The sequence below is a fragment of the Camellia sinensis genome, chromosome 2 (genome assembly GCF_055761805.1).
Source record: "Camellia sinensis isolate YWXY chromosome 2, ASM5576180v1, whole genome shotgun sequence".
Classification (NCBI taxonomy): domain Eukaryota; kingdom Viridiplantae; phylum Streptophyta; class Magnoliopsida; order Ericales; family Theaceae; genus Camellia; species Camellia sinensis.
Genome location: NC_138962.1, coordinates 165,820,198 through 165,846,846, shown reverse-complemented (window position 1 = coordinate 165,846,846; position 26,649 = coordinate 165,820,198). Strand labels below are relative to the sequence as shown.

The window sequence follows — 26,649 nt, the reverse complement described above, 5'->3', positions numbered from 1 at the left end:
TATACTCCTTAACTAAATATCATTCAATATGTCCCCAAATGTTCCTTAATCACCTAAAACAATACCCACCTAATCACATTCTCCACCAATCATAATATTATAAAATATCACGAGTTTATATTCTAAAATTACTAAATAATTACTCCTAGATTTGTGCATTGCATTAAATTTTAAACAAATTTAAAAGCATGTGTCCCATGCATGATGTTGGCGCAAGTATAATTTATTAATATATCCTTAATTTAAAAATAGAATGAGAGCTCACCCAAATCACAAACCAAACAGGATCCATGATATTTTCAAATCAAAGGCACTCATCCTCGTCCACAACAAACAAACCCATCTTCATCAGTGTGACCACACCGCCAACCCCACCACCCTTTTTCTTAATCTTCTCTCTCCTATGCAACCATCAGAGGTCTGCTTAAAAATTCCCATTTTATAAAGCAATTCTGAAAGTGAGAGAGAATAAATCACAAAAAAATTCAAACCACTGATCTTTTTGCCCAATTTAATTAGCTTGGTTGATTTTTAATGGTGTGGTTGGTTGAGGGATTTAGGAAGGGATTTGGAAAAGGAAAGGGCAAAGGTGTGTGAAACTAGGTGAAATGTAAGTATATTTTATTCACATTTCACCTAACTTTTCATTTTCCCTTTCCAAATTCCTCCTCAAATCCCCTAACCAAACACAGTGTAAATGTTTTCATTAATCCCATTATCATAAACAAGTAGGTACATGTTATATATATATATATATATAAAGAATTATTTGACCATGTTTAATTTCTAAAATCAATAATAAAAACTTGTGAATAAGATTCAATAAATTGATTGAGAAGTAATGATTTGAAAATAAGATTTATCGCCTCAAGTTCGAATTTGACTTCGAGTTTATGGAAAATAGACTATTGGAAGTTGCTTGATTGTTAACTGTAGGACTTCTAAAGAATAGTTTTTGACCGTCTAAATATGAAATTAGTTTTATCATATTTGTATTTAGTCTTCTATCTATTGACAAAAATAAAAATAAAAAATAAAAAATCAAGACAACTCAAGTCCAACTGAATTGAGTTGGACGGTTGATATTTAAATTTAAAAAATAAAAAATATTAAAATCCTCAATTTGTAAAATCAGTAGTGATTTCATAGTATAATTTCAAAATTATATAATACTACTAGATACATCAATTTGGTTCTCCAACTCTAAGTATTAAGGGTTATTTACATGAAACTCCTTAAATTATTAAAGAAATATTATTTTTACCTTTTAAATTATAAAAGTGTACAAATGAATTTCTTAAATTATTGTGAAATATCACTCCGTCTCCTAAATTATAAAAGCATACAAATGGACTCTCTAAACTATAAAAAATGTACAAGTTGGACCCCTAACGGAAGTGGTCAAAGTGAAACACGCCAATAATTTAAAGGATCTATTTGTATACTTTTATAATTTAAAGGGCAAAACGATACTTCTCAATAATTTAAAAGTTTTATATTTGTACGCTTTCATAATTTATGAGTCAAAATGATATTTTTCCATAATTTAAGAGTTTTTAGGTAAACAATCCAATTATTAAAAAAGAAAAACACCACCGACACACTATTTAAAAAATTATCAGGTTATTAACCATTACAGTCTGTCTACCACCATCTTGCGGCCATTCCAACTAGTGTCCGCCACGCCACCTCATCTCCCCTATACCCCTTCTTCAGCGACAATCAATGGTGGTGAGGGCTTCTATACGAGAGAAATATAATAGGACATTTTTGCCCATCGTAGTTTGAGGGCCGGAGTTTTACTATAAGAGAATGGAGGAGAGCCATTCCTTTTTCTTTTCTTTTTTTTCACTTATAATTTAAATATAGTCAGAAAATTATTATGTGATTTTGGACTGAAATATTAACTTATATTAAAAACAATATTTTTTAGAATAGGCATGCTATTTTGAAAAATAAAATAAAATAAACACAATAATAAGTTAATTTTATCCCAATCTTATCCAAACCTAAAATCCAATTAATATGTTAATTAAAATAAAATTATAATTAATGATTGATTTAAAATATAACAAAAAATTAAGGGCTTATCTAAAATATAATTAAATTAAAAGTAGATTAAGATGTTAAGAATTGCGATAAATAATTTAGGATTTAGAGTTAATTGTAATCTAAAATATAATTAGATTAAAATTAGATTAAAAGGTTAGAAATTAGAATAAATAATTAAGGTTTGACGATTAATTGTAATTTAAATCAATTAATTGTTTTTTTTAGAAAGGATCAATTAATGGTTAAGAATTATAAGCCTAGTTTGGAAAGATTAAATAAGTGCACTTTTTGACTTTTTTTGTATTATGTGTAGAAAAAGTAGAAAGGAAATGTTGATTGATGTGACCTAAAAAAGATAAAAAGATGAAATAAGTGCATTTTTTTCTTTGTAGTCAAACTTGGCCTAAGTGTACAAGACAGGAGAGAGAAAAAAAAATAACAAAAAAGACATTTCGGACTAGACTTGGGATACGCCGTTTTGCTTGGTCCCACCTCGCTCTGCCCATATATACAATTTTAATTCTAAATATATTCTTTTGTTATTAAATAAATTTTAAAAATAAAAAAATAAAAAAAGATATATACTTCTTTTTAAGGTTTAAATTAAAATCTTTTTTAAAAGATCATATTTATTTTACAATTAAATTTTATTAATATTTCTAAAATAAAATAAATAAAATAATTAGTTAATAGTCTATATCTAATGGATTTAGTGGTCAAATTTAGAGTTTAAGAGTTTCTTTAGGATCGGGCTTCAAATGTTTAGATTAGAGTCGACGTCTTGTTAGGTCAAGTTTGAAATAACACGCTCTTATTATTTCTGTTTGAATTTTGAGTTTATTATTTTTGTATTTTTTACTATCTTTCATGAACTTTATTTTAATATATTTTGTTATTTTTAATTTTTTTAATCTACTTAATATAAGTACACTTAAAAACTAGCATATTTGTATTAAAATAAATTAAAATAAATTACCAAGTATAAAAATTAAAACATTTTTTTAATTTTTTAATTTTTTTATAGATTTATTTACAAATGTTTTACCTTATATATAGATTATTAGGTATATCTAAAACGTTTTTAAAAAATTATTAAAAATAGGAATTTCTTTTACCAAAAAAATATATAAATGAAAAATGAATTCAAAAATATTTTTTAAAACAGAAATTAATCTATATATATATATATATATATATTTTATAATGAGTGTCATAATGTCATATATATTTATAATTATTTTATATAACTAATTGTGTATCTGTAATACTGTTGGTTGAATAGTTTATTGGGAAATGCTATTTTGTGGACCTTTTGGGGTTGGTTAGCTTTTTTTTGATTAAGTAGTTACGTCCCGACAAGTGAATTTTTTAATTTAAAAATTAAAAAATTATTAAAAAATTAAAAATTAATAATTCATTTAAAAAAGTTAAAAATTTTATTTTCTCTTTATTTTTGTATATTTTTTCGTGAAAAGTTAAAAAATCATTTCAAACATACTAGTTTTTTTTACATCACATTTTAGCAAAAAATTTAAAAAGTTACTAAAAAAGTCTATTCTCAAACGAGGCCTTAATAAGGGTGAAATAGATTAAAAATAATTAATAAGATAAAATATTACATTTAAATTATAATTATTTTATTTTTTTTGACAACCCTAAAATCAGCTATAAAAAAAAAAATTATCGTCCCAAATATAATTTTTTTAACTAAGTTAAAATCGCTAAAAAGGCAATTAAAATATTCGAGTTCTCAAACGATATCATATGCACACTACTAAAAAATATGTAATTTTCTCACAAAATTTTGTAATATCAACCACAAAATACGCAATCTCATCATAAATTGACATAATAAAACATATTGTAATTAAGTTATAACCTTTTACAATATCAATCATGAATTTTAGATATTTTATTACATTAATTTGTGATAATGCTACATAATTTTATAATTAATGTTATAAAATTTTATAATAAAATTATATATTTTGTAATAGGGATTGGCTTCCCATTAGTTCGTGATTGGATTAAAGGGTTCTATTGGGATCGTGAAAACTGTCATGGGTCCCGTTTGATAATTCAAACCGTTCAATATGTAAAGTTCGCCGAGTACGATATACTTGTAAAAGATCATATTTATCAAATATCGATAACTATTTCATCAAATATCAAATATCGACACACTTTGATGTAAAACTATGATGGACTTTTCAAACGCACGTGCAGCAGCCTAAGCCAAACCTATTGTAACAATGAACTGCTTTTCAAAAACATGTGCACCCTATCCACTTAGCAAGTGGCAGGTAGGATTCACAGCTACAAGTCTTAACCAGCTGTCCGCATTTTAACGGTATGTATCCCAGATTTGACGTGAAGTTATTAGTTAGTCTTAGATATCAATACATAATATTTTAATAATATTATAATTAATAAAAATAAAATAAAATTTATAAATTTATATTAAATAATTAAAAAATATATAAAAAGTATGACAAATTATAATTGATGAGGATTTTGGCTACATAGTATCCATAGATAATCAATAATTTTTCAAATTTGACACGCTTTTTTCTAGCTCTTTATTATGCCATTGCTGTTAGCAAAAATAGGAAAAGAGTAATGTTGGTTCACCTATCTATGAATCTTCGAACTACCTATGAGTGTTATTTGCACATTATTATAATTATTTTAGTACAAGTTACATATTTTTATAATAAATATTGTATATATTTTTTTCTAATTATGATAATTTGTATTTTAAAAATAAAAAATATATAATATTATCATAAAATATGTAATTTTTATTTAACATTTGTTATAAAAAAAAAGTATATGTATCTAAAATTAAATAACAAAGTGCATGTGGTACATATGAGGAGTTTCCATAAATCTATATTAATCTTGCATTGTTGTACCATCATACTATGCAAGTCTCTTGATATTTTCTAAAATTTTCTTTTATCAAGTGATATATAAAATAAAATAAAAAAGGCTAATAACTTTTTAATGGGTTGAGTTAGGATGAAAATGTAGAAAGTGCGATAAAGAAAAAATCTGAACTTTTGTTTTTTTGTTTTTGCATTTATAAACATGAGAGTAACGAAATGAAGTGCAAAAAAGTTAATTTTGTTGTATAACATGTCTTTTTTTTTTAAATTTTTTTTTGAACTAGTATAACTTGTATCTTGACATTCAACTTTGGCAAAAAATGAAAAATAAAAAAAAAATTACAAAGTTCTATTCTTGGAAAAGTTGCGTGATGTTATCTGACTTCACTATTTTTTGACAAATTTCCGACAAAAATTTCATCTTAATCAAACGCAAATAAAAAAATAAAATTTCTTTTTATTACCGTTATGTGCATTTTCAAATGTGTTTCTTTTTTTCTTTTTTAAATTTGTCAGAGGGGAAAATCAGTGGGGGAGTGAATCGTCTAGGTGTCCAATTCTACAATAATCTCATCAACGAAGTTTTATCACACGGTAATCATCCCATCTTATTATTATTACTTTCGTTGTTTGTTTCGATGTGAGATCTTTGATTAATTTTCTCTATCATAAAGGTTTACAGCCCTATGTGACACTATTTCACTGGGATCTTCCTCAAGCCCTCGATGATGACTATGGTGGATTCTTAAGCCCTAAAATTGTGTGAGTTTTCCACTTTTAATTCATCAAAAACACTTGAAAATTACGTAAGCACATAATTCAATTTTTTTTTTAAACCGGGGGTGGTGGCCTCGTGGACAACGCATTGCGTTTCCATAGGGTGAGTCAGGTTCAAATCTTGGAGGCACGCTGGCTTGCTCTAGACTGTGTTGTAATCTGATCGAAACTTGACCTCTTCTTTGGCCCATGATGAGATCTATTAGGTGTCTTGGTAGTGGGTCTCTTCTTATGGATTGAGCTAAATTTGACCGATAATTGATTACCCCGATGCCAAGGTCCACAGATTCTATGATACTCTCATAAAATGTCCTGTTTTATGTTTAAAAAAAAAAAAGAAGCTCCACATAATTCAATTGAGATAGTATTTTATGTTGAACAGGGATGATTATCTGGACTATGTCGATTTTTGTTTCACTACATTTGGTGACAGAGTGAAGCATTGGTTGACATTGAATGAGCCATATGAGTTTACTGTATATGGATATGGATCTGGTATCTATGCACCTGGTCGATGTTCTGAGTATATTGGAAATTGTACATCTGGCAACTCTGCAACTGAACCTTATATAGTTGGCCACCACCTAATCCTTTCTCATGCAGCTGCTGTAACATTGTACAGAGAAAAATATAAGGTATGTATTTCAAAGTATTTGATTAAAAAAAGTCATATTTTGTAATTTAAGGTATAAATTAAAATTACACAACATTATCAAGCTTAACAACATATGTTAAAACACTGTTAGAAGGTGTATCGAATTCACAAATAAGTTAGAAACCTTCATTTCACAAATAAGCAACAACCCAAAAGGTTTTTTTTGCGAGTCCCGTCAAGTGGGATAAAAAATGTGTGGGAAAATAAGAAGAAAAAAACAGAAAAAGAAAAAAAAAAAAAAACATCTAAAGATGAATGGAAAATGATAGGAGTATACAAGTTAATAATCAACTTGAATCCAACTAATGTGATCGATTTTTCAACCAAACATTTGTTGGTAAGTGTTATGGGCCCATTCTAACAAAGACCAATTAGTGATCGTTACATTTGTATACACAAATTTCGTATCCTATAATTAAGACAATAAAATGAGTACAATTATCTGTAGGTTACACCAATTACAATGGTGATCCTCTAATTCAATCTCCTAGTATGGTTACAATCCAACGACTGTAGAAGTTTATTGTTGAATCGAACAAATTAATGAATTTTTTCAAGTCTTCACACAAAGAAGCTTGAAGAGAGAAGCTTGATCGAGGGCTTAAATGGCTTAATCTCGAACAAACAACAAATCAATCCTTTGGTGGGTTTGATGCACGTAAGAGATGCGACACCTCATTGATGTGCTTGGTGATCTTCTACGCATCTTGATAGATGCTTAAAAACTTGAGGACTTGTGAAGAATGCTTCAGATCTTTTGCAGAGCCTTCAGTCAAATGCCCTCTTTTTTTATAAATGAAAGCCTCTATTTATAAGCTTAAAGGATGGGGTGTTTGCTTTGGAAACCCCCTTCAATTGATATTTAATAGATTTTAATTTCTAAAAATAAGATAAATTTGTCTCTTAGTTTATAGAAATAATTTAATTTTGGATATGAATTTAAATACTCCCTCATTCATTGGAGAATTTTGACTAGTGTACTTATGAGTCCTGTATCCTTGGGTCGACCCAACCACTTGATCCAATTGTCAAAATTGAGTTTACTATTTGCTCTAGATATGACCTATAATTTAAATAGGTTAACTTCCATGATTTTGGTAGGATCTATTGCTTTTTTAATATTTTGACCATTTTGATTTCGATCCATCAAGAAAATTTAATTTATCATAAATAATCAGAAGATGATTGAACCATCTCAAAACTTCAGTGTCTACAACATTATTCGGATCCAAGCGGTTGTCAGCTTGAATAGCACTGCAAAACATGAATACATAAATATCTTTACAATAAGTCTTGTACACAAAAAGTTGAAACTTAGCTCCCTTTGGAGTTTGAAATGAACTTATTAGAAATTGAACTTTACAAAATTACAAGGAGATTAGTTATTGGATGTAGACTGATGACTCCAAAGTAAAGAATGATATAAAGATGGGAGAGATGCATTTTCGAATAATTTTGTACAAATAAAATCTTTCATGGAAGTATTTCAAATAATTATGTTCACAAGTAATTTCAAATCTATTAATATATTTCAATTTAAAATACTCAATTTCACTAAAAACTATACTCCTTGAATTTGTTAACTCTATTCATTTCATATTCATAAATACAAACCCAACATTATTGTAATCTAATGAATATAATGCTCTTGACTCAATATATTCAGGTTTCTCAAAAGGGTGAAATTGGGGTTACATTATCATCCAAGTGGTTTGTTCCATTTTCAAAAAATACAGTCAACCAAAAGGCTGCCCAAAGAGCCCTTGATTTCATGTTGGGATGGTATGTGATGATCATATTTACTTTGATTTGTTGTGATTTATCAAAAGCTTTGCATCTGTCTCTTTCAACTTTTCTTGATCTAATGCTCTATATGAAAGTGTAATCGTGCAGGTTTTTACATCCAATGACATATGGTGACTATCCCAAAATCATGAAGTCTTTGGTGGGGTATCGATTGCCCAAATTCACAGAGTTAGAGTCTCAGATACTAAAAAACTCTTATGATTTCCTCGGAATAAATTACTACACGTCATTTTATGCAGCTAATGCTGTCTTCTTTAATATTTCAAAATTAAGCGTTACTACTGATAATCGTGTTATAAATTCTGGTATGCTCACCTTGTTCAATGTGTTCATTTATTTACATTTTTCTTGTTTGTTCATTTTTGTTGGTTATCTTTTTCTGTTTCCTTTTATTATATATATTTTTTTTCTATTTTTTTTTTCTTTTTCTAACAGATGTGAAAAATGGAGTTCCCATTGGTGAACCGGTAACCTCTCTTTGTTTCTCATGGAAATTTTTCAAAATAAATTACATGTTACAAAGTGTTCTATTATCATAAGATTTTAAGATGCATATATATCCACTAAATTATGCAAATACAGAAAATTTTATGTTATTTTACTGAGACAATAATAATGGGTACGGATGATTTTTGTAGACTGCTTTGAGCTGGCTTCATATATGTCCAAAAGGAATTGGGAAGGTTGTGCTTTATATAAAACACAACTATGGCAATCCACCTATTATCATCACTGAAAATGGTAAATCTTTTCTTTCTTTCTCTCTTTCTTTTTATTTTTGATTCTTAACATTGGATGCTATATATGAGTAGTTTGATACATCAATGTTTGCACAATTCAAACTGTGTTATGCTCTTGAATAGGTGTTGCTGAAGCAAACAATCCAACTTTATCACTTAAAGAATCGTTAGAGGACGAGCTGAGGATAACCTACCATTACGAGCATCTAACTTATCTTTTGAAAGCTATCAAGTAAGTACATTAAAATGTTAGGATTATATGTCAAGAAAACTTGTAACTTTTACATGTCTAAAGGGTTAGTTTTGACTGGTAAGCATAAGTTATGAGTTCGAATCCATAGCGTTTGATTTCTTTAGGGCATTCTTTGTAGTTGTGGCTAACAATTACTCGATATATATGGGATAGAGTAATGGAAAACCATCCATAAGAATGTACCAAAATTAAACTCTAAACCCTTGAGAAATTATTTCTTTTTGAAGCGTATGATTAGAAAAGAAAATTTTAAAGTCTTTTTTGCTAAAGGAAGGGCAATGAATACTAAATTCTAGCCTAGTGAGTAAAACTTAGGTTATATCTTCTAAATAAAGTTTGTGGAAGACATGTTTGTCCTTCCATTCTAAGAACACAAATGAAAATGTTTGAAAGAGAGTGTAGATGTTTCTTATATGGAAAATATTAAGTCAATCACCAATTACCAAAAGTTAGGCTATTAACAAACAGAGGCCAAAGATTAAACTATACATGTTCTAGCAAGAACTATGGAAAGGGAACGTTTTCGAACGCCGGAAACTCATGAACGGAACGACGAGTTCACCAACAGAGGGAGTCTCATTTTGGCGGTTTTTGTTCAGCGGAGAGAGGGTGGTGTTCGGATCCACGATTCCCAGGATTTCGGAGGAACAGGGCGAGGGAGTGGGTTGCATAGTGATTATGGCGATGATCTAGGCTTGTCCTCTATGAGAGGGAAGCCTATCCTACCTACCCAGAAACAAATTTGTAAAAGTGGGGCTAATAACGGTTCTGGGGTGTGGAGACCAGATGGGTGTAATATGATTATTGAAACTGGACTGGGTTGGGAGGCTGGGCTGTGGCGGGCCTTTGATGACTTCCCTAGAAAACCAACATGAGTCAGTCATGGGCCAGGAATTGGAGGTCTCTTCTGCTCAATTAGAAGCCCAACAAGTATCTACTTTGGGACAGACTTTAGTAGATGACCCAGATTAATGGTGGTTGTCTGCTTCTCTCCTTAGCTCGAAGTATGATGGGGGTGTAGATGGAAAGGTTCATACAGGGAAAAAGTGGAAACGACTTGCTCGTGGTACTGCTAAATTGCATGTCGATCTTTCTCTTCTACTGCTGCTGAGTGGATGCTCAAGTGGAAAGCAATGTCATAAGGCTAGTGAGGGTAGTGGCATGGATTAGAAGTTGGGAAAGAAACTTTGTCCCACTGATGTCAATTTTTTGGTGTCAAAACCAACTCAACCAACAGTGGCGGCAGCCCTGCAGTTCCGCCGAGAGCAATGAATTGTTTAGGTTGGAACTGTCGTGGGCTTGGGAACCCACGAATAGTTCGAGGGCTCCAACTTATTATGAAGTCTAAAGATCCTAAAGTGGTTTTCTTAATGGAAACCAAGTGTACTGTGGCTAGGACAGAAAAGTTATAACGTAAGTTTGGTTTTTCCAGTGGATTTTTTTGTTGATTGGGTTGGTTTGAGTGAGGGTTTAGCCCTTTTTTGGAAAGGACATACTCAAGGAACAATTAAGACCTATCCGTGTGAACATATTGGTACTATTGTCAATTCAGGTGTAGATGATGTCAATTGGAGGTTGACGGGTTTTTATGGAATCCAGATGTTTCTAAACGACGGGATTCATTGGAATTATTGAGGCGGTTAGCCCATTTTTCAGTTAATTCATGGTTGGTCCATGGGGATTTTAATGAGATTCTATTCTCTCATGAAAAGTTGGGGATACACACAAGGCAAAGAGCTTAGATTGATGGTTTTTGGAGGCGATGGAAGAATGCTCTTTGGTGGATTTGGGTTTCTCTAGGCCCAAGTTTATGTGGTGCAATAATCTACCTTCGGGATTAATTAAGGAGCTTCTTGATTGGGCTTTTACTATTGATGAATGGATGTAGCAGTTTCTAGATGCAAGGTTCTACTCTCTTTTATTCTTGGCTTTCGAATCACTTACCCATCTTGGTGGATGTTGAGGGGAAGAAGACGCGTGATTTATTGTTAGGAAGACAACCCAAAATTTATTGATTCGAATGTGGTTATGTGATGCTAGTTATGAATCAATTGTGTAAGATTGTTGGGTGGATACAGAAGATTTTTCAATGGATACGCTTATTCAAAATGTGAAACAAACTAGTGATCGACTTTCGCACTAGAATCAAGACACTTTAATTTGATTCCTCTATAGTTGTTGCAATTCTGAATTTCTCCTTTATTCTTATAGATTGGTACTAAAATGCTTTTCCTCCACTCATTTGGCATGTTCCTAGTCAACAAAATTTTGCTAAATAATCTAGTCAACTAACCAACTCCCTTTTTACCCAAACATTTTCAAGCTTCAATAAGGATATCATCGAGTCTTAAAGCCTTATTTGATTTCATCTTCTTAAGTGCAATCTCCACTTCAAACTTGCTAATCCTGTGATAGAACTTATAGTCTTGGTTTATCGTATTACTGATCTTATTTCTTTCCCTATTGTCATACTTCCATGTTCCTCATTTAATAGTTTCTCAAAATAGCTTTTTCATCTTTCCTTAATCTCTTCTTCCTTAATCTCTTCATCCTTCACTAACACCTTAGAATCCTCACTTTTGATGTACTGAACTTGATTAAAATCTCTTGTTTTTCCCTCTCCTATCTTAGCAAGTTTTTATACCCTCTTTTCTTCCTCCTTACTATCTAGTCTGGTGTATAAGTCATCATAAGCTTTCAACTTAGCCTCTCTCACTACTTTTTTGACCTCCTTATTAGCCAATCTATAGCTCTTAAGGTTTTCCGCAGTTCTATTATTCTGCCACTTTTTAAAGTACTCTTTTTTTGCTTTAACTACCGCTTGAACCTCTTCCCTTCACCACCAAGTTTCCTGAGAGTTGGGTCCCGTCCCTTTCGATTCTCCAAGCACTTCCTTTGAGATTCTCCTCATACAATTGGCTATCAAGTTCCATATAGTGTTAGTATTATCTTAGTATCATCTTCCAAGTCCCAAGTACCTTCCTTATCCATTCTATTCTTAAATATTTCTAATTTACCCCTTTTAGGTCTCACATTCTCGTCCTACGATGCCCACCATCCTTCCTAGCTTGGTATTGCCCTCTAAATCATAAATCTAGTACCAAAATCCTATGTTGAGAGGCCAGACTCTCTTCAGGAATTACCTTACAATCATTGTATTTTAGGCGGTCTACTTTTCTCACTAAGAAGTAATCTATTTGGCTTTAATTGACCCACTCTTGAAGGTTATCAAATGCTCCTCCATCTTTTTATACATAGTATTGGCCGCCACCAGGTCAGATGCTAGCGCAAAATCTAAGATACTCTCTTCAGCCTCATTTCTGTCACCAAAACTGTATCTACCATACACCATTTCATAGCCTAGTTTATCTATTCCTACATGGCTATTAAAATCTCCATCTATAACCAGGTTCTCTCTTATGGGTATCTCCTGTAAAATCTCATCCATTTGCTCCCAAAAATCCCACTTAGTCTGATCATTTAATCCTACTTAAGGGGCGTATGCACTAATAATGTTCACTGTATTCCCTCAAATAACTAGTTTAACTAACATAATCCTATCTCCTTTTCTAATGATCGCCACTACATTCTCCATAAAACCCTTGGCAATTATAATTTCTAACCTATTCCTGCATCTATCCTTACCACTATAATACACTTAAAATCGGTATCCTCAATTTCCCTAGCTTTCTCACATGTCCATTTAGTTTCACGTTCACAGCTATACTAACTCTTCTCCTAATCATAACATCTACCAATTCCATCATTTTACCAGCTAAGGTTCCTATATTCCAAGTGGCTACCCTAAACTTGTAGTCTTAGACTAGCTTTTTTACCTGTGCTCATTTAGAAAAACGCAAGAACCTTTGCCCATTTTTCATCGCATAATCGTCCATAATATTGGCTTGAAACCCATTTCAACTTTCTCTCTCTCTCTCTCTCCCATCACCACCGCCATAACCCTTTGGAACAATTGCAGATGACCAAATCCCACTCTCCAGAATCTTCTTCACCCTCGCTTTCTCATCGCACATTCCCTTACTCCCATCTCCATCCACATCCCTATCTCTATCTCCCTTCCAGTTTCTCTTTCATCTTCCTCGCTTTTGCTCTCTCTCTCTCTCTAAATGGATCATCTCCTTCCACAACCCTCTTTTCATCTCTTCTCTTCCATGGATGCTCTCTCAGTCCACTCCTCTCTACGTTCAATACGATCTCGTTCTACTCCCGAGAGTCCAGACCTTGAATTTGCTTCAAAGACCGAGTTTTTCTATTAATTTAGCACTCTGGATTGTTTTCTTTTTGATTTTTCATTGCAGACGGCCAGCTCAAACGTCGACGATCGAGCCGATGATCTCAGATCTATGATCGTCGGTTGAAGTTTCTACTGAGGACATATTGATCTTGCAATAACAACATCGAAATATCCCAGGCTGCGTCTGCGGCATCCTCATCGCCCCGCTCACCCATTACACGATCAACATCCAAATACATAATAAAAATTAATTTCGTAAAAAAAAAAATAAATGTGTAAAAGATTTATCAATTTTACATAATTTTATCTTTGGTGGGTAGAAATAATTTTCAAAAATTTAAAAATATTTTGTTGACATTTATTTTTGTCAAATTATTTTATATTTTATTAAATTGATGACTTTACCCTTGAAATTGAGCAATAATATATTCAATCGTCCTTATTTGAAACAAGATTCAAAATTTATGGTCAAATGTGTCACAATTAAAAAGTCATGAATCAAAATAAAACAAGCCTTAAACTATGGGACGTTTAGTATAATTTGTCCTTTTGTCTTTCTATTTTCCTTTTTTTTTCTTTTCCCTTCTAATAATGGAAGTTTTGACAATTATACAAAAATTGCATAACATGAGTAAAATATGTTGTTATTTTAAAAGTACGAATGTGTAATTTAAAATTTATATATATATATATATATAAACTAATCAAACACCTTAACAATGCCTCAAAACGCATAAGAGAAGGAAAAATCTAATCCAATCTTTTATGAAAATTAAAATCAAGGACCTAAATTACCAATAATCGAAGTCAACATGACATCATGAATTAATGAAAAGTTGTGGAACCTAACCTTTTATGAGATCATCCCATGAGACTTACCTCCCTCTCCCCACTCCCCAAAATAATAATTAATAATAAGAAAGAAGAAATAGAGATATTCGCCTTGTTTGGTGTAGTTATAGAAAAATAATTATAGATTATGGCTTAATAGATTATAAATTATAGCTTTGAACATAAGTTGTTAATCTATTCGGTGCAGTTATGAGATTATAGATTTAATCAACAAAGTAATATTTAGTTAAATAAGCTGTAAAATAATTTTTTACTGTGTAATGTCCTTTTTGTCTTTATAAGTTATAAAATTTGTGATTTTATTTACAATACTTTTTTTTTCTTCATTTTATTTTATTTTCTTTTCTTTTTCTCCTTTTTTTTCGCTTCTTTCTTTTTTCTTTTCTCTTTTGTCATTTTTTTTTCCTTCTCTTCTTTCTTTGTTAATTTTGTTTAATTTATTAATTCATTATAATTAATATCAATTAATATTCATGTATTTGTATTAATGTTGTGATTTTATTAATATCAATTAGCAACAATTGTTAATTTTTCATTTTCTTCAATTTTAATTTTAAAAAAATTGTGATTCTTTTTTATTAATTTTTTTCATTAGAATACCCATTAATAATATAAAAATTGTTATTTTTTTAATTTATTAATTCATTACAAAATATACCAATTTTATTAATTTATTAATTTTTTTTTAACAAACCCTAGCTACCATCGCTGGTGGCTGGGGTTTCATATCGCAGATTGCGATCGCGACGGCGACAAGCAACGCGATGGCGGTAGGATGAGGATCACTCTGGTTTGAGATCGCAGATGCGATGGTGAGCTCTAGTTCATCACCGTCAGGCTATCTCGCAATGCCGGTGAGAGCACGGAAGGTCGATCGTCACGCCGTTCCTGGCGGTGGTTAGGGTTAGGGTTAGGGTTAGGGTTAGGGTTGTTGATCTTGATGCTAGGGCTTTTTCCCTACGGGTCGTGAGAGAAAGAGAGAAAAATAGAGAGAGACAGAGAACAGCTTGAAATCCTAGTCAGAAATCGCAGACACGGTACAACGCCGGAGAGAAAGAGAGCGCTCTGGTTCACTGAAAAATGAAGCTTTTGTTCACCATCAATCGCGATGGAGGATGGAGGGACGGCAACGAACAGAGAGAGGAGAGGGTTTCTTGATCAGAATAGAGAGAGGGGAGCCTCACCGGAAATCGCCGATCACCCGCCGAAAATTGCCTCCCCTCTCTCTCTTTCTTTGAGTCTCAGTGAACAGTAAATAGAAGATTAGGGTTAAATATATATATATATATATATAGTGGTATAAGAGTAAATACCTTCAAATACTAAGGATATTTAAGTAATTTCAAAGCCCCCCATCCCCGCATAATCCACTTGCGGAAGCGGCTGAGAGTTGCTTTTGATTTTTAAGCGAATTTGCCTTCAAAAAAAAGCTATACAAGTTGAAGTTGCTGCCTTTAAACTCAACCAAACAGTCTCTAATAACTTTTAAAAAACCAAAAGCTATAATCTGCTCAAAATAAGCTAGACCAAACAGGTCCAATATGCAATATTTTATGTTATGTTTGTTAGTTTAATTTTTGAAAATTTAATTTATTACTGACTTAATATATTATCAAAGTTATAACTCTAAGAATTGGTTCAAGTCTTTTTGTTGTATACTATATTTAGCTTACATGTATAGTTTAGTCTACTCACATGAAAAAAAAGGATATGATGGATTAAAGGAGAAAATTATAAAGTCAATATGCATTATTAAATCCATTTAAAAATTTTAAGTTATTAGAATATTTATTAATTTACATACTACTCGAGTCATAATTCCAATAATTGGTTCAAGTCTTGTTATTTTGCATTCTATTTTTTGTTTTTTAATGGTAAACATATTACAAAGAAAACAACTAGCAAACAACATCAAAAGCAGCAACATCAATCAAGGATTGTTGGACCTTCACCATCCACACTTGTTGGTGGTTCAAACCTTTAGTCATTCTTGCTAAGCCATGTGCCAACATATTGCAATTTCTACCAATGTGGATTGCTTGAAAGCTCCATAAAGATTTACTAGCACTCACTGCTTGGGACAAAAAATGGCCATATGCAGATAAGAAAGAAATCATCTTCCTCATGCAAAACTTTTGCAATCTTTAAAGAGTCCCCTTCTAAGAGAATATCAATAAAGCCCAAGTCCTTTGCCAATCCAATTGCCTTAGTAGCTGCAAATGCTTCCACACAATCGACCTCTACCTAGAACAGAAGTTGCTCCGACATAGCAACCATAACTTCACCCATATAATTGCGGATAACCACACCAACCTCAACAAATTGCTGTTTTCGGAACCTCGCCTTGTCAAAATTAATCTTGAACCACCCTTCCTCCAGAGCACACCAACGAATGTCACTTACCCTCTACAGTGTACCCTGAATTCTTTGATGCACTTGAGTAAAATCATTAACCAAACCACACACCGTATTCATCATGGCCTCTGCAGTAAAATAGTTTTCGCAGAAGATAATATTACCTGATTACGCTGCATCTAAATGCCCAACAGAAGGCAATAAACAAACCCATGCTAGAATCATCCGCAAGAGTCATGACCTGCCAAAACCACTCCTTGAAATCCTGATTATGGGCCCATTGCATGAGATTTCGCAATGGAGTTAGCTTCCACAACTGAGCTGCCGCATCACAATAGCAGAGGCAATGCAGCAATGTTTCCTTATGCACACAACCCGAACATGTATCATCAATCTGAATTCTTTGACTCCACAATAGAGACTTCACTAGCAATATGTTATTACGCTTTCCATACGAACACCTTGATTTATTCGGAAGTTTAAAATCACTTGGCAAATTCAACAGTGATTACTTGAAATGAATTCGGCCTTGGTATTGATTTATCTCCAACAATCTAAACATTCTCACCACACCCAACCCTCCAACGAATACCCGCAGCCAAGAGAGATTGTGCATGAATAATGCTACGCCAAGTATAGGAAGGATTTGTGCCAATTTCTCCTTCCAAAAAAGAAGTATGTGGAAAATATTTAGAGCAAGGATCCTCTAGAGTTTTTTTTCCCTAAAGTTTCCTAGAGTGGTGTGTTGTATGGTTGAGATTTAATGACAAGTTACATCAATTTTTTAGCATTAAATCTCACCCATACAACACACAACTTTAGGAAACTTTAGGGAAAAAAAACTCTAGAGGATCCTTGGTGAAATATTTAGCCTTCAAAATGCGACCCGGTGGGGAATCGGGATGCTTGAGAAGTTTCCATCCTTGCTTAGCTAGCATTGCAAGATTAAAATCTTTCAAACACTTGAAGCCCATACCGCCAGCCTGCTTTTGCAAGCACAAAAAATCCCATTTTTTTCTATTGAATCTTCTACTTATCCTCCCCTTTGACCCCACCAATATCTACTAACATGGCCAAATTTACATCTCTAGACATGTGATCCTTGATGAATCTTCTTGTTCTTTTCAATCTTCCTCTCATTCTTTTTCCTTAGTGCCGCATTTACTTGATTTCTTTTGGCCTGCTTCTTAAGCTGGCAGTTCTTCTTCTTCTCCTATCTCTTTTTCTAAGCACTAACTTACTACATCTGCAGCACATCAACCTTGTACTTCTGGAGCACATCAATCACCATCTTCTTCAACCACATCACACTCTCCTCCCTCTACACAAGCTCAAGATCAACACCCTATCTCTTCGGCCTCACAACCTACTATCCCTGCAGTCCCACAATCTTCTCAGATTCTTGTTTCCTACATTTTCATTGATTTTCCATGCATTCCAACTAATGGTCATCCTATGCTTACCAGATCAAAGACCAGAAGTCCTTTCTATCTCACTGTTTCTACTGATAATTTTAAACCCGAAACCTATAAAGAGGTTATTTCTTCTCCTGCTTGGCAAGCTGCTATGCTTAATGAATACGAGGCTTTTCAAAGACAAGGCACTTGGTCATTGATGCCTCTTCTACCTAGCAAACAAGTTATTGGTTACAAATGGGTTTACAGGTTAGAGAAAAATTCAGGTGGCACTATAGCTAAGCATAAGGCTAGATTTATAGCCAAGGGTTTTCTTCAAACTGAAGGTATTGACTACCATGAAACTTTTAGCCCTGTAGCAAAACAACCAACTATTAGGGTTCTCTTGTGTCTTGTTTTTCATTTTGATTGGTTAATCAAGCAACTTGACATTTCTTATGCTTTCTTACATGGTGTTCTCGAAGAGGAAGTGTACATGATTCACCCATAGGGTTTAGTTCATCCAACAAAGTCATCTCTTGTATGCAAGTTAAATAAAGCTCTTTATGGTCTAAAGCAAGCTCCTACAGCTTGATTTTCTACTTTTCCTCTTTTATTCTCACTCAAAACTTTGTTGCTAGTCACTGTGACTCTTCTTTGTTTGTCAAAAAGATTCCTACTTCTATCACTATTCTCCTTATTTATGTAGATGACATTCTTCTCACAGGTAGTGATCCTCTTTACATTGGTTCTCTTATCCAACAAATGCATGCTACTTTTTCCATGAAAGAGCTTGGTTTCGTTAATTACTTCTTAGGAATTTCTGTTACCAAGTCCTCCCCAGGCTATGTCCTTTCTCAACACAACTATGCTTATGATATTTTGGCCAAGGTAGGTATGAGTGACTGTAAGCCATATTCTTTACATATGGCTAGGGGTTCCATCTTTTCTTCTTCTTCTCGTCATGACTTACCATTTTCTCAACCATCTTTGTATAGAAGTTTAGAATGTGCTCTTCAGTATCTTACTATCACTAGGCCAGATCTAGCCTTTGCAGTGAATCATGTTTCTCAATATATGCAAACACCCTTAAATAGTCATTTTGCTGGTGTTAAAAGGTTGCTTAGGTATCTGAAAAGGACTTTGGCTCATGGTCTTCCTTTCACTAGTGGTCCTCTCATTCTTAATGCATACTCAAACTCTGATTGAGCTAGCAGGGTCCTTGGTAGGAGATCCACCACTAGCCATTGTGTTTATCTTGATTCCAACTTAATCTCTTAAATTGCTAAGAAACAACCCATTGTTTCTAGATAATCCTCAGAGGCAAAGTACATGGCCTTAACTCAAGCTGCAGTAGAACTTAGTTAGCTTGGAATGTTGTTAGCAGAGTTTCATATTCTTGTGCCTGTTCCTACTTTTTGGTGTGACAACCTATCTGCTATTACTATGGCCAATAATGTTTTCCATGCTCACACCAAGCATATTGAAGTTGACTATCACTTTGTTAGAGAAAGGGTTGTAGCAAAGAAGCTCCATATTTCTCAGGTTCCCACTACTGATCAAATTGCAAACATTTTTACTAAACCTTTGTCCGTGGCTTGTTTTTAGTATCTTCAAAGCAAACTCTTAGTTCTTTTTTAGTCCTATGAGTTTGAGGAGGAATAGTAAGCCAGATCATCCTAAGTATGCTCCTGAAGAGTCTAAGCCTCATGCACAAGCTACGCAAGAGTTGCACCCTATTGCACATGAGCTGCAGTCTACACTGCAGCATCAGGTAATACCACAAGCTCTAGACAAACCACAGCTCAGGCTGCAGCACTAGTGTTTAGTCTTTCAACATTTCCAACATATGTATAATCGAGTGGTTAGTTTGTTAGAAGTTAACTATAGTTAGTTAGGTAGTTATGGTTAGGTTAAGATACATGTTATATTTGTATATGATGAATCATCATCTCTGTAAATTCATTCATTGAGAAAATACAATCAACAATTCCGATTCTCTTTAATATCATATGTAACACAAGGTTTAATTGAAGCCAAAACTGTAACAATACCTAGTGGGTTATTTGTCGAGAATAAGTCTTGAAAATAGCCCATTGCTATACGCTCCAACTAATGAAAGTGTGGGAGAGGGTGATGAAACACCGATTGTGAAATATAACAAAGGTGTCAGAGAATCAATTTGGGTTTATACCTAGCAGGTCAACAATGGAGGCGATTTATCTTTTAAGGAGAGTAATAGAAAAGCATAGAGAAAAGAAAAGAGGCATTCATATGGTGTTTATCGACCTTGAGAAAGCATATGATAAAGTGCCCCGAGATATAATATGGTGTGTGTTAGAGAAGAAAGGGGTGACAAAAGGTTATATTGGTGTGATTAGGAACATGCATGAAGGAGTGGTGACCACTATTAAATCGCCTGCTGGAGAGACAAATGAATTTCCTATCACTGTAGGATTATACCAAGGATCTGCCTTAAGTCCTTTTCTTTTTGCTTTAGTTATGGATGAGTTGACGAGAAATATTCAGGATGACGTGTCATGGTGTATACTTTTGCAGACGATATTGTGCTAGTAGATGAGACTAAAGGAGTTAACACAAAGTTGGAGATTTGGACAAAAGTTCTTGAATCTAAAGGATTCCAGATAAGCAGAACTAAGACAGAGTACATGGAGTGTAAATTTAGTAACAGTAATAATGAAAGCAGATGAGAAGTGAAGATTGAGAACCAAAAACTGCCTAAGAGTGAATATTTTCGTTATTTAGGGTCAATTATCACAACAGTGAGGGAGATTGATGCAGATGTGGCTCATAGAATTAAAGCGGGATGGTGTAAGTGGAGAAGTACATCTGGGGTACTGTGCGATAAACGAATACCCAATAGACTAAAATGTAAGTTCTATAGAACGGCTATTAAACCAACGATGTTGTATGGAACAGAGTATTTGGCAACCAAGAAACAACATGTAGATAAAATGAGTGTGGCTGAGATGAGGATGCTAAGGTGGATGTGTGGTAAGACTAGACAAGACAGAATTAGGAATGAGTGTATTTGGGAATGGGTAGGAGTAGCACCGATAGAAGATAAGTTGGGAGAGAATCGATTGAGATGGTTTGGTCACATTCAACGGAGACCAACAGAGGCAGTAGTGAAGAGATATGATGCAATGCGATATTGTAACGGTAGATGAGAATGTTAGGGGACGAGGTAGGCCTAGATTAACGTTGGCTAGCTTTGTAAATAGAGATGTGAATCTACTTAAGTTGATTAACGCAATGGCCTTTTATAGAACCGCGTGGAGAAGGATGATTCATGTAGCCAACCCCATTTGATGGGACTTAAGGCTTGGTTTGGTTTGGTTTGGTTTGTTTTACCCATTCATATATATAGATAAATAGATTGATAGTTTGGTCATTTTATACAATCATGTTTGGGATGTTTTGGGAAGATGGTTAAAAGTTGATTTTTTGATTTTTTTTTTTAAATGTGTAAAAAAATATAAGAGATGATATAACCCAAAATAGGTTAAAAGCTGAGAAGTAACTTTTAACGCATTTCCCAAAAAAGGCTAGACTTTTAGACAATATGAATTCAAATTTAAATTTATGAACCAAGCGTCATTTTATATATTAAAAATATAAACCAAAATATACAAAGTAAAAAGTGAGGAATGAGGAGGACCACCCTAAAAATAGATATGGAACTAGACAATTTTAGTTAGCTTTTTAGTTTTTTAATTATTTTAGAATAAATTATAAATATATCTTTTAAGATTTGATTAAAATATGAATCGCTTCTTATAGTTCTAGAAATTATATTTCACTCCCTAGAGTTTCTAATTTCATAACAAATCGCTCATTTTATTAATAAATCATCAAGTCAATTAATAGTTTTTAATGATGTTAGAAATACATTTGAATTAATAATTTAAGTAATTTTATTATTGTATAGGAGAACAATTATGAATTTCACTTTTTTACTTAATTCTGTTAAATAAAAAATTCTGACAAAAGAATATTTGTAATTTTTCAAATCACAGGGGCAATCTGTACTTTAAACAAACATCAAGGAGTGTATTTGTAATTTACCCTTTACTTTTTTATGAAATGAAACAAAATTATATTTGGGATGATTTGTGAATTTTTTTGTACTTGATTAGTTGGTTATAAGAGAAAAAATTATTTATTGATGTGTAAAATATAACATTTTATCTTATTAACTATTCTATTTTATTTTGTTGACTATTTTAGCCGAAAAAGGCTTCCCAAACAAGGCATAAGTACTCACAGTTCTATATGACTAAAATGACTTAGAATATAACCAAAAGGGCTAGTTATGACTTTTATTATATTTGATAATAATATAGTGTTGTGTTAGTTATAATTTATTGTGAAATTATAATTTAAGAGCTCTTTAGTTATATTTTATGTGGTATTTTGTTATAATTCTTTTTATATATTTTTTATTTTAATTATGACTTTTACAAGACTAAATTATAATATTTATGGTAATCAAATCTACAAATATTATGACTTACGCGTAACATTTCTCAAATTGAAATCGTCTATTGTAAAGTCATCTTTGATCACACATTTATATTTTTTAATAATATTCTTAATACAAAATTTGGGTGTAATTTTTCTGCATAGACATTGACACTGCATGTAATATTTTTTTGCAGAAAAGGGGCTGATGTGAAAGGGTATTTTATATGGTCAGTCATGGATGATTTTGAGTGGGCACTTGGTTACACGGCTCGTTTTGGGATCACTTTTGTGGACTACGAGCATGATTTGAGAAGATACCCCAAAGACTCTGCTATTTGGTTCAACAAGTTCCTCCAAGGCAAATATTTAATCTCTAGGTCCTCTGCATTTGGGTTAATTGAAAGAGAGTATTTTTCATAACTAGCACATATGCTTCTTTTGTATGAGTTACTATTTAAAATATCATATCATTATATCTCTACATGCATAATTATTAGATCTTTTATTTATTTGTTCGTTTGTTTGTCGTCATTTTCAAAATAATGCCTGTTTTATTTCATTATTTCTTCTTTATTTATTTATTTTTGTATTTTTCTTGAAATTATAATAAAAAGGTAAATTAAAAAAATATCCCTGAAGCTTGTCAAAAATATGAATTCCCTCCTCACATTTTGAAAATTACAAATATCTCATTAAAATTTTCTGCAATTGACCTAACAACAACAACGACAACAACAACAACAAAAATAAAAAATAAATTATGCAAATAACCTATAATACCAAAATAAAATTATCATATTACTCTCATTTTCATCCACCAACCACCAAATCCATCTGTTTACACCACTAGAATATTCTCCAACCCTCATCGTCGACACACAAAATGCTGGTAAACACTTTTGACTATGGTGTTGATCGAACATAGAAAATGATTTGTTTTACTATTTGAGAGAAAATAGGGGATAAAGAAGGTGAGACAAGAAAAAAAGAAAAAGAAAAAAAAATGTATAATAACTTCATAAAGGTTAATATAAGTGTAGGTAGGGCTGTTCACAAACCCGTAAAATCTGAATAAACCGACCTGGCCAACTCGAACCGATGAGTCACGGTCGATTTCGAATACCGCACGGTCGGTCACCGGCTTCAAAAGGCTAAATTTTTTAATATATCGGTCGGTGTTCGATCTCCCAAGGAAAATTATTCACTACACCCGAACCGTCCAAATTTATAATGTGAAGTATACGTGGTGTTTTAGGATTAGAAGTCAAAAATACATTTTATCTTTAGAGACTTATCCCCTTGTCTATTTAAACTCTCCAAATACACTTGGCAGCATATGATAGGTTATCAAAAGAACACACACTATCTTTGACTATACCTAATCAATTCAACTATGTTCTCTCTCATAGTCCCAATGAGTCATTATGACTTTTATTTTTGGAAAATGTTTGGTGGCCCGAATTTATATGACTCAAATGGCTCGAATATGCCAAAACGACGTCGTTTTACACCCCAAACGACGTCGTTTTGGGTGTTTCGAGCCATTCGAGCCACATTTTTTCAGGTCACCTAACATTGTTGTTTATTTTTACAGAGATCTATATCTATTACTGATCAAACTCTCTCTCTCTTTCTCATGTCTCTTTGCTTTCTTATTAATAAAGATGTGGCGTGCTCTCTTTCTCTCAGATTGATGAGACGTCTTCCTGATCTCTTGTATCAACTGGTTCGATCTGAACATTAATCATCTCCAGTAGTGGTTTCTTGATCTTCTCTCGGCAGTGGCCCTCATCTCGTCTCTTTTCATTTCTAATCTCTCTCGATTCTCTTTTCCTAAAATCATTCTTTTCCTCATCCCACTCAAATTTGTTTGGTGGAGATATGTTCTTGAAGAGAAGATCTGTTATAGTTTCAACCGAAACTCGACCGCTACATCTCTGACTCGAAGTGGCCGATTTCAAGCAGTTGGTCGGACGGAATCGGATGTTGGATTCTCCCATCCGAAGTGGTTGGTTTGAGTAGTGGATGCATATGAAATCTGAACCAGTCTAACCCGTGAACAGCCCTAGGTGTAGGAATTTCACTAATAATACAAAGCGAAAATAAACGGATTCGGGCATACATTTTATGCTCAAATCGAATCCATGAACCATGTGAGTGAATCACGTGCCTTCATGATGAACTTGAACAATTCCCAGCAGTGGAGTAGAACTACTAGAGGGCTACCTATACTATTTACAGTACAAACGCTTCGTTCTATGTTTCTATAGAGAGAAAAAATGAGAGAGAGATAGAGAGAGAGAGTAGGAGAGAGAGACTAGTAGACTCACATGCAGTTAAATCAATCTCACCCATAAAATACATACATTATAATGGGGGTGTTATTTAATAACCACGCATAACTCTATCTTCTTAAGAAATGAGATAGTGGGGTTATACTTTTATCTCTAGGTCAAGTAGATTCAAAATGAATCACTTCTAATTGGATCTCTCAATGATTCATGCGGCATGCCACCAAGGGCGACCCAATCGGGTATGGGTTCTAAACCTGACCCAATTTCCAACATCTCTTTCTTATACATGCATTGGTGTAGACACCTCATTTTGATTGACCCTAAGAGTTCGGGCACTTGCAGAGCCTCTTGATGATAAAATGGTATTTACATCATCTTTAGAATACTTATGGATGTTTGGAATTTCTATGTAAACCTGTTTTGGTAACAAATTAACTTTTTACAAAAATGACCATTTTGCCCCTGAATCCGTTTTTAGCCAAAAAATTAACTTTTTAACATCAAAAAAGAGAGATAAGCCTCATTCTACTTTGATCAAACCTATTTTCCAAAATTAGTAACCTGTTTTTATCAAAAACATTGATCAAAAGACAATTCGGACTTACTTGGGCTACAAGCAAGCCAACAGCATGGAATGTATGCAAGGATGACACGTGTACTATGGCAAAGAGTGCGTACGCACCTTATCTGTGTGTGTGCACAATCGTTGCACGTGCACACGAGAATGGTGTATGCGCACATCCGAGCATGATAGAGTTATTTTTTAAAACTCAATTTTAGTGCATGTTTGGTGGGAGGCAAAGCGAACAAGCGATGGAACCCTAGAAGAGACTCCAAAACCTTCTCCTCCTATAAAAAGAGCTCCTCCCCTTCTTCTTCAAGGGGTTAATACTTTGAGGCATTTTGAGAGCACTTAAGAGCCAAACACCACTTTTTCTTCTCCTCTTTGCCTTAGCCATGAAATTCCCTCACCTACAGCAACTCTAAGCTTCTGCAAATTATCCTAAGGCCTGAAGAACTTGAGCTAAGTCATAACCAAAACTTGAGGGAGGCTTGCAAGAATTGAAAGAATTTAAACAATCTATAGAAACATTTAAGGTTATTTTTTTTCTTCTTTTTTTTCTCCTTTGGGTGGTATTTTCAGCAATAAGGAGTTGTTGATTTCTAGTTTTTTTATTTTTTATTTTTTATTTTTATGTTATGTTGTTGTTATCAAAACACACTATGATTGGTTTATCCATTTATGCAGGTTTTGTTTATTTCATTATGTGTTTCAACCTATTTTTAATGGATGTTTTTCTTTTGCTTCAATGGTTTTTTTGTTCACAAAAAATGTCGATTGGTTTTGTAATTTTTTTGCACAACAAAAATCAATTTCCACCAAGTTAATTTATTTCATAATGCAACGTCTGTATTTGACTTTTGGTCTGGTAATGTTTCTAAAAAAATACCAATTTTTTTTTACATATAGCAAGATTAAAATTTTGTCTTGGTCCTTATTTTTTTTTCAAAATACTTTTGTCTTGTAATAATTTTTTTTTTCAAGGGTGTGAATTATTTCATTTGGCCATTGAAAACACATAATTGAAGGTATTTTTTGGATTGTGAGTTGTACTTTTCATTTGGTTCTCAAAAAAATGTTTGGCAAAGAAACAATTTTTCTCTTGTTTTACATAAAAATCGGTATATTTTTTAGTTATTGCTTTCGTCATTTTTTTTTTTTTTGCCTTTTCACAAAGATAAACCCAAAAAATGCTTACATAAAAATTTTGGTTATTACCCAACAGATTTGTTTGCTATGGTTATATATATATATATATATATTTTAAATAAAGGTTTT

At 32.8% G+C, this 26,649-nt stretch overlaps 1 protein-coding gene across 2 annotated transcripts in view; it reads left to right on the top strand.

The window, feature by feature from the left end:
- The window catches only part of LOC114308777 (beta-glucosidase 17), a 36,099-nt gene extending 13,053 nt beyond the window's left edge, over positions 1 to 23,046 (top strand). The window contains exons 5-14 of one of the 2 annotated variants that reach the window (XM_028254441.2): positions 5,457 to 5,534; positions 5,615 to 5,702; positions 6,100 to 6,352; positions 8,039 to 8,154; positions 8,266 to 8,483; positions 8,614 to 8,645; positions 8,817 to 8,919; positions 9,042 to 9,150; positions 14,978 to 15,090; positions 22,710 to 23,046. In XM_028254441.2, coding sequence (XP_028110242.2) covers positions 5,457 to 5,534; positions 5,615 to 5,702; positions 6,100 to 6,352; positions 8,039 to 8,154; positions 8,266 to 8,483; positions 8,614 to 8,645; positions 8,817 to 8,919; positions 9,042 to 9,150; positions 14,978 to 15,074 — 1,094 coding nt within the window. In that variant the 3' untranslated portion in view covers positions 15,075 to 15,090; positions 22,710 to 23,046. The remainder of the gene's footprint in view (positions 1 to 5,456; positions 5,535 to 5,614; positions 5,703 to 6,099; positions 6,353 to 8,038; positions 8,155 to 8,265; positions 8,484 to 8,613; positions 8,646 to 8,816; positions 8,920 to 9,041; positions 9,151 to 14,977; positions 15,091 to 22,709) is intronic. The other variant, XM_028254439.2, reaches the window with a different exon arrangement.
- The last annotated feature ends 3,603 nt before the right edge of the window (positions 23,047 to 26,649 follow it).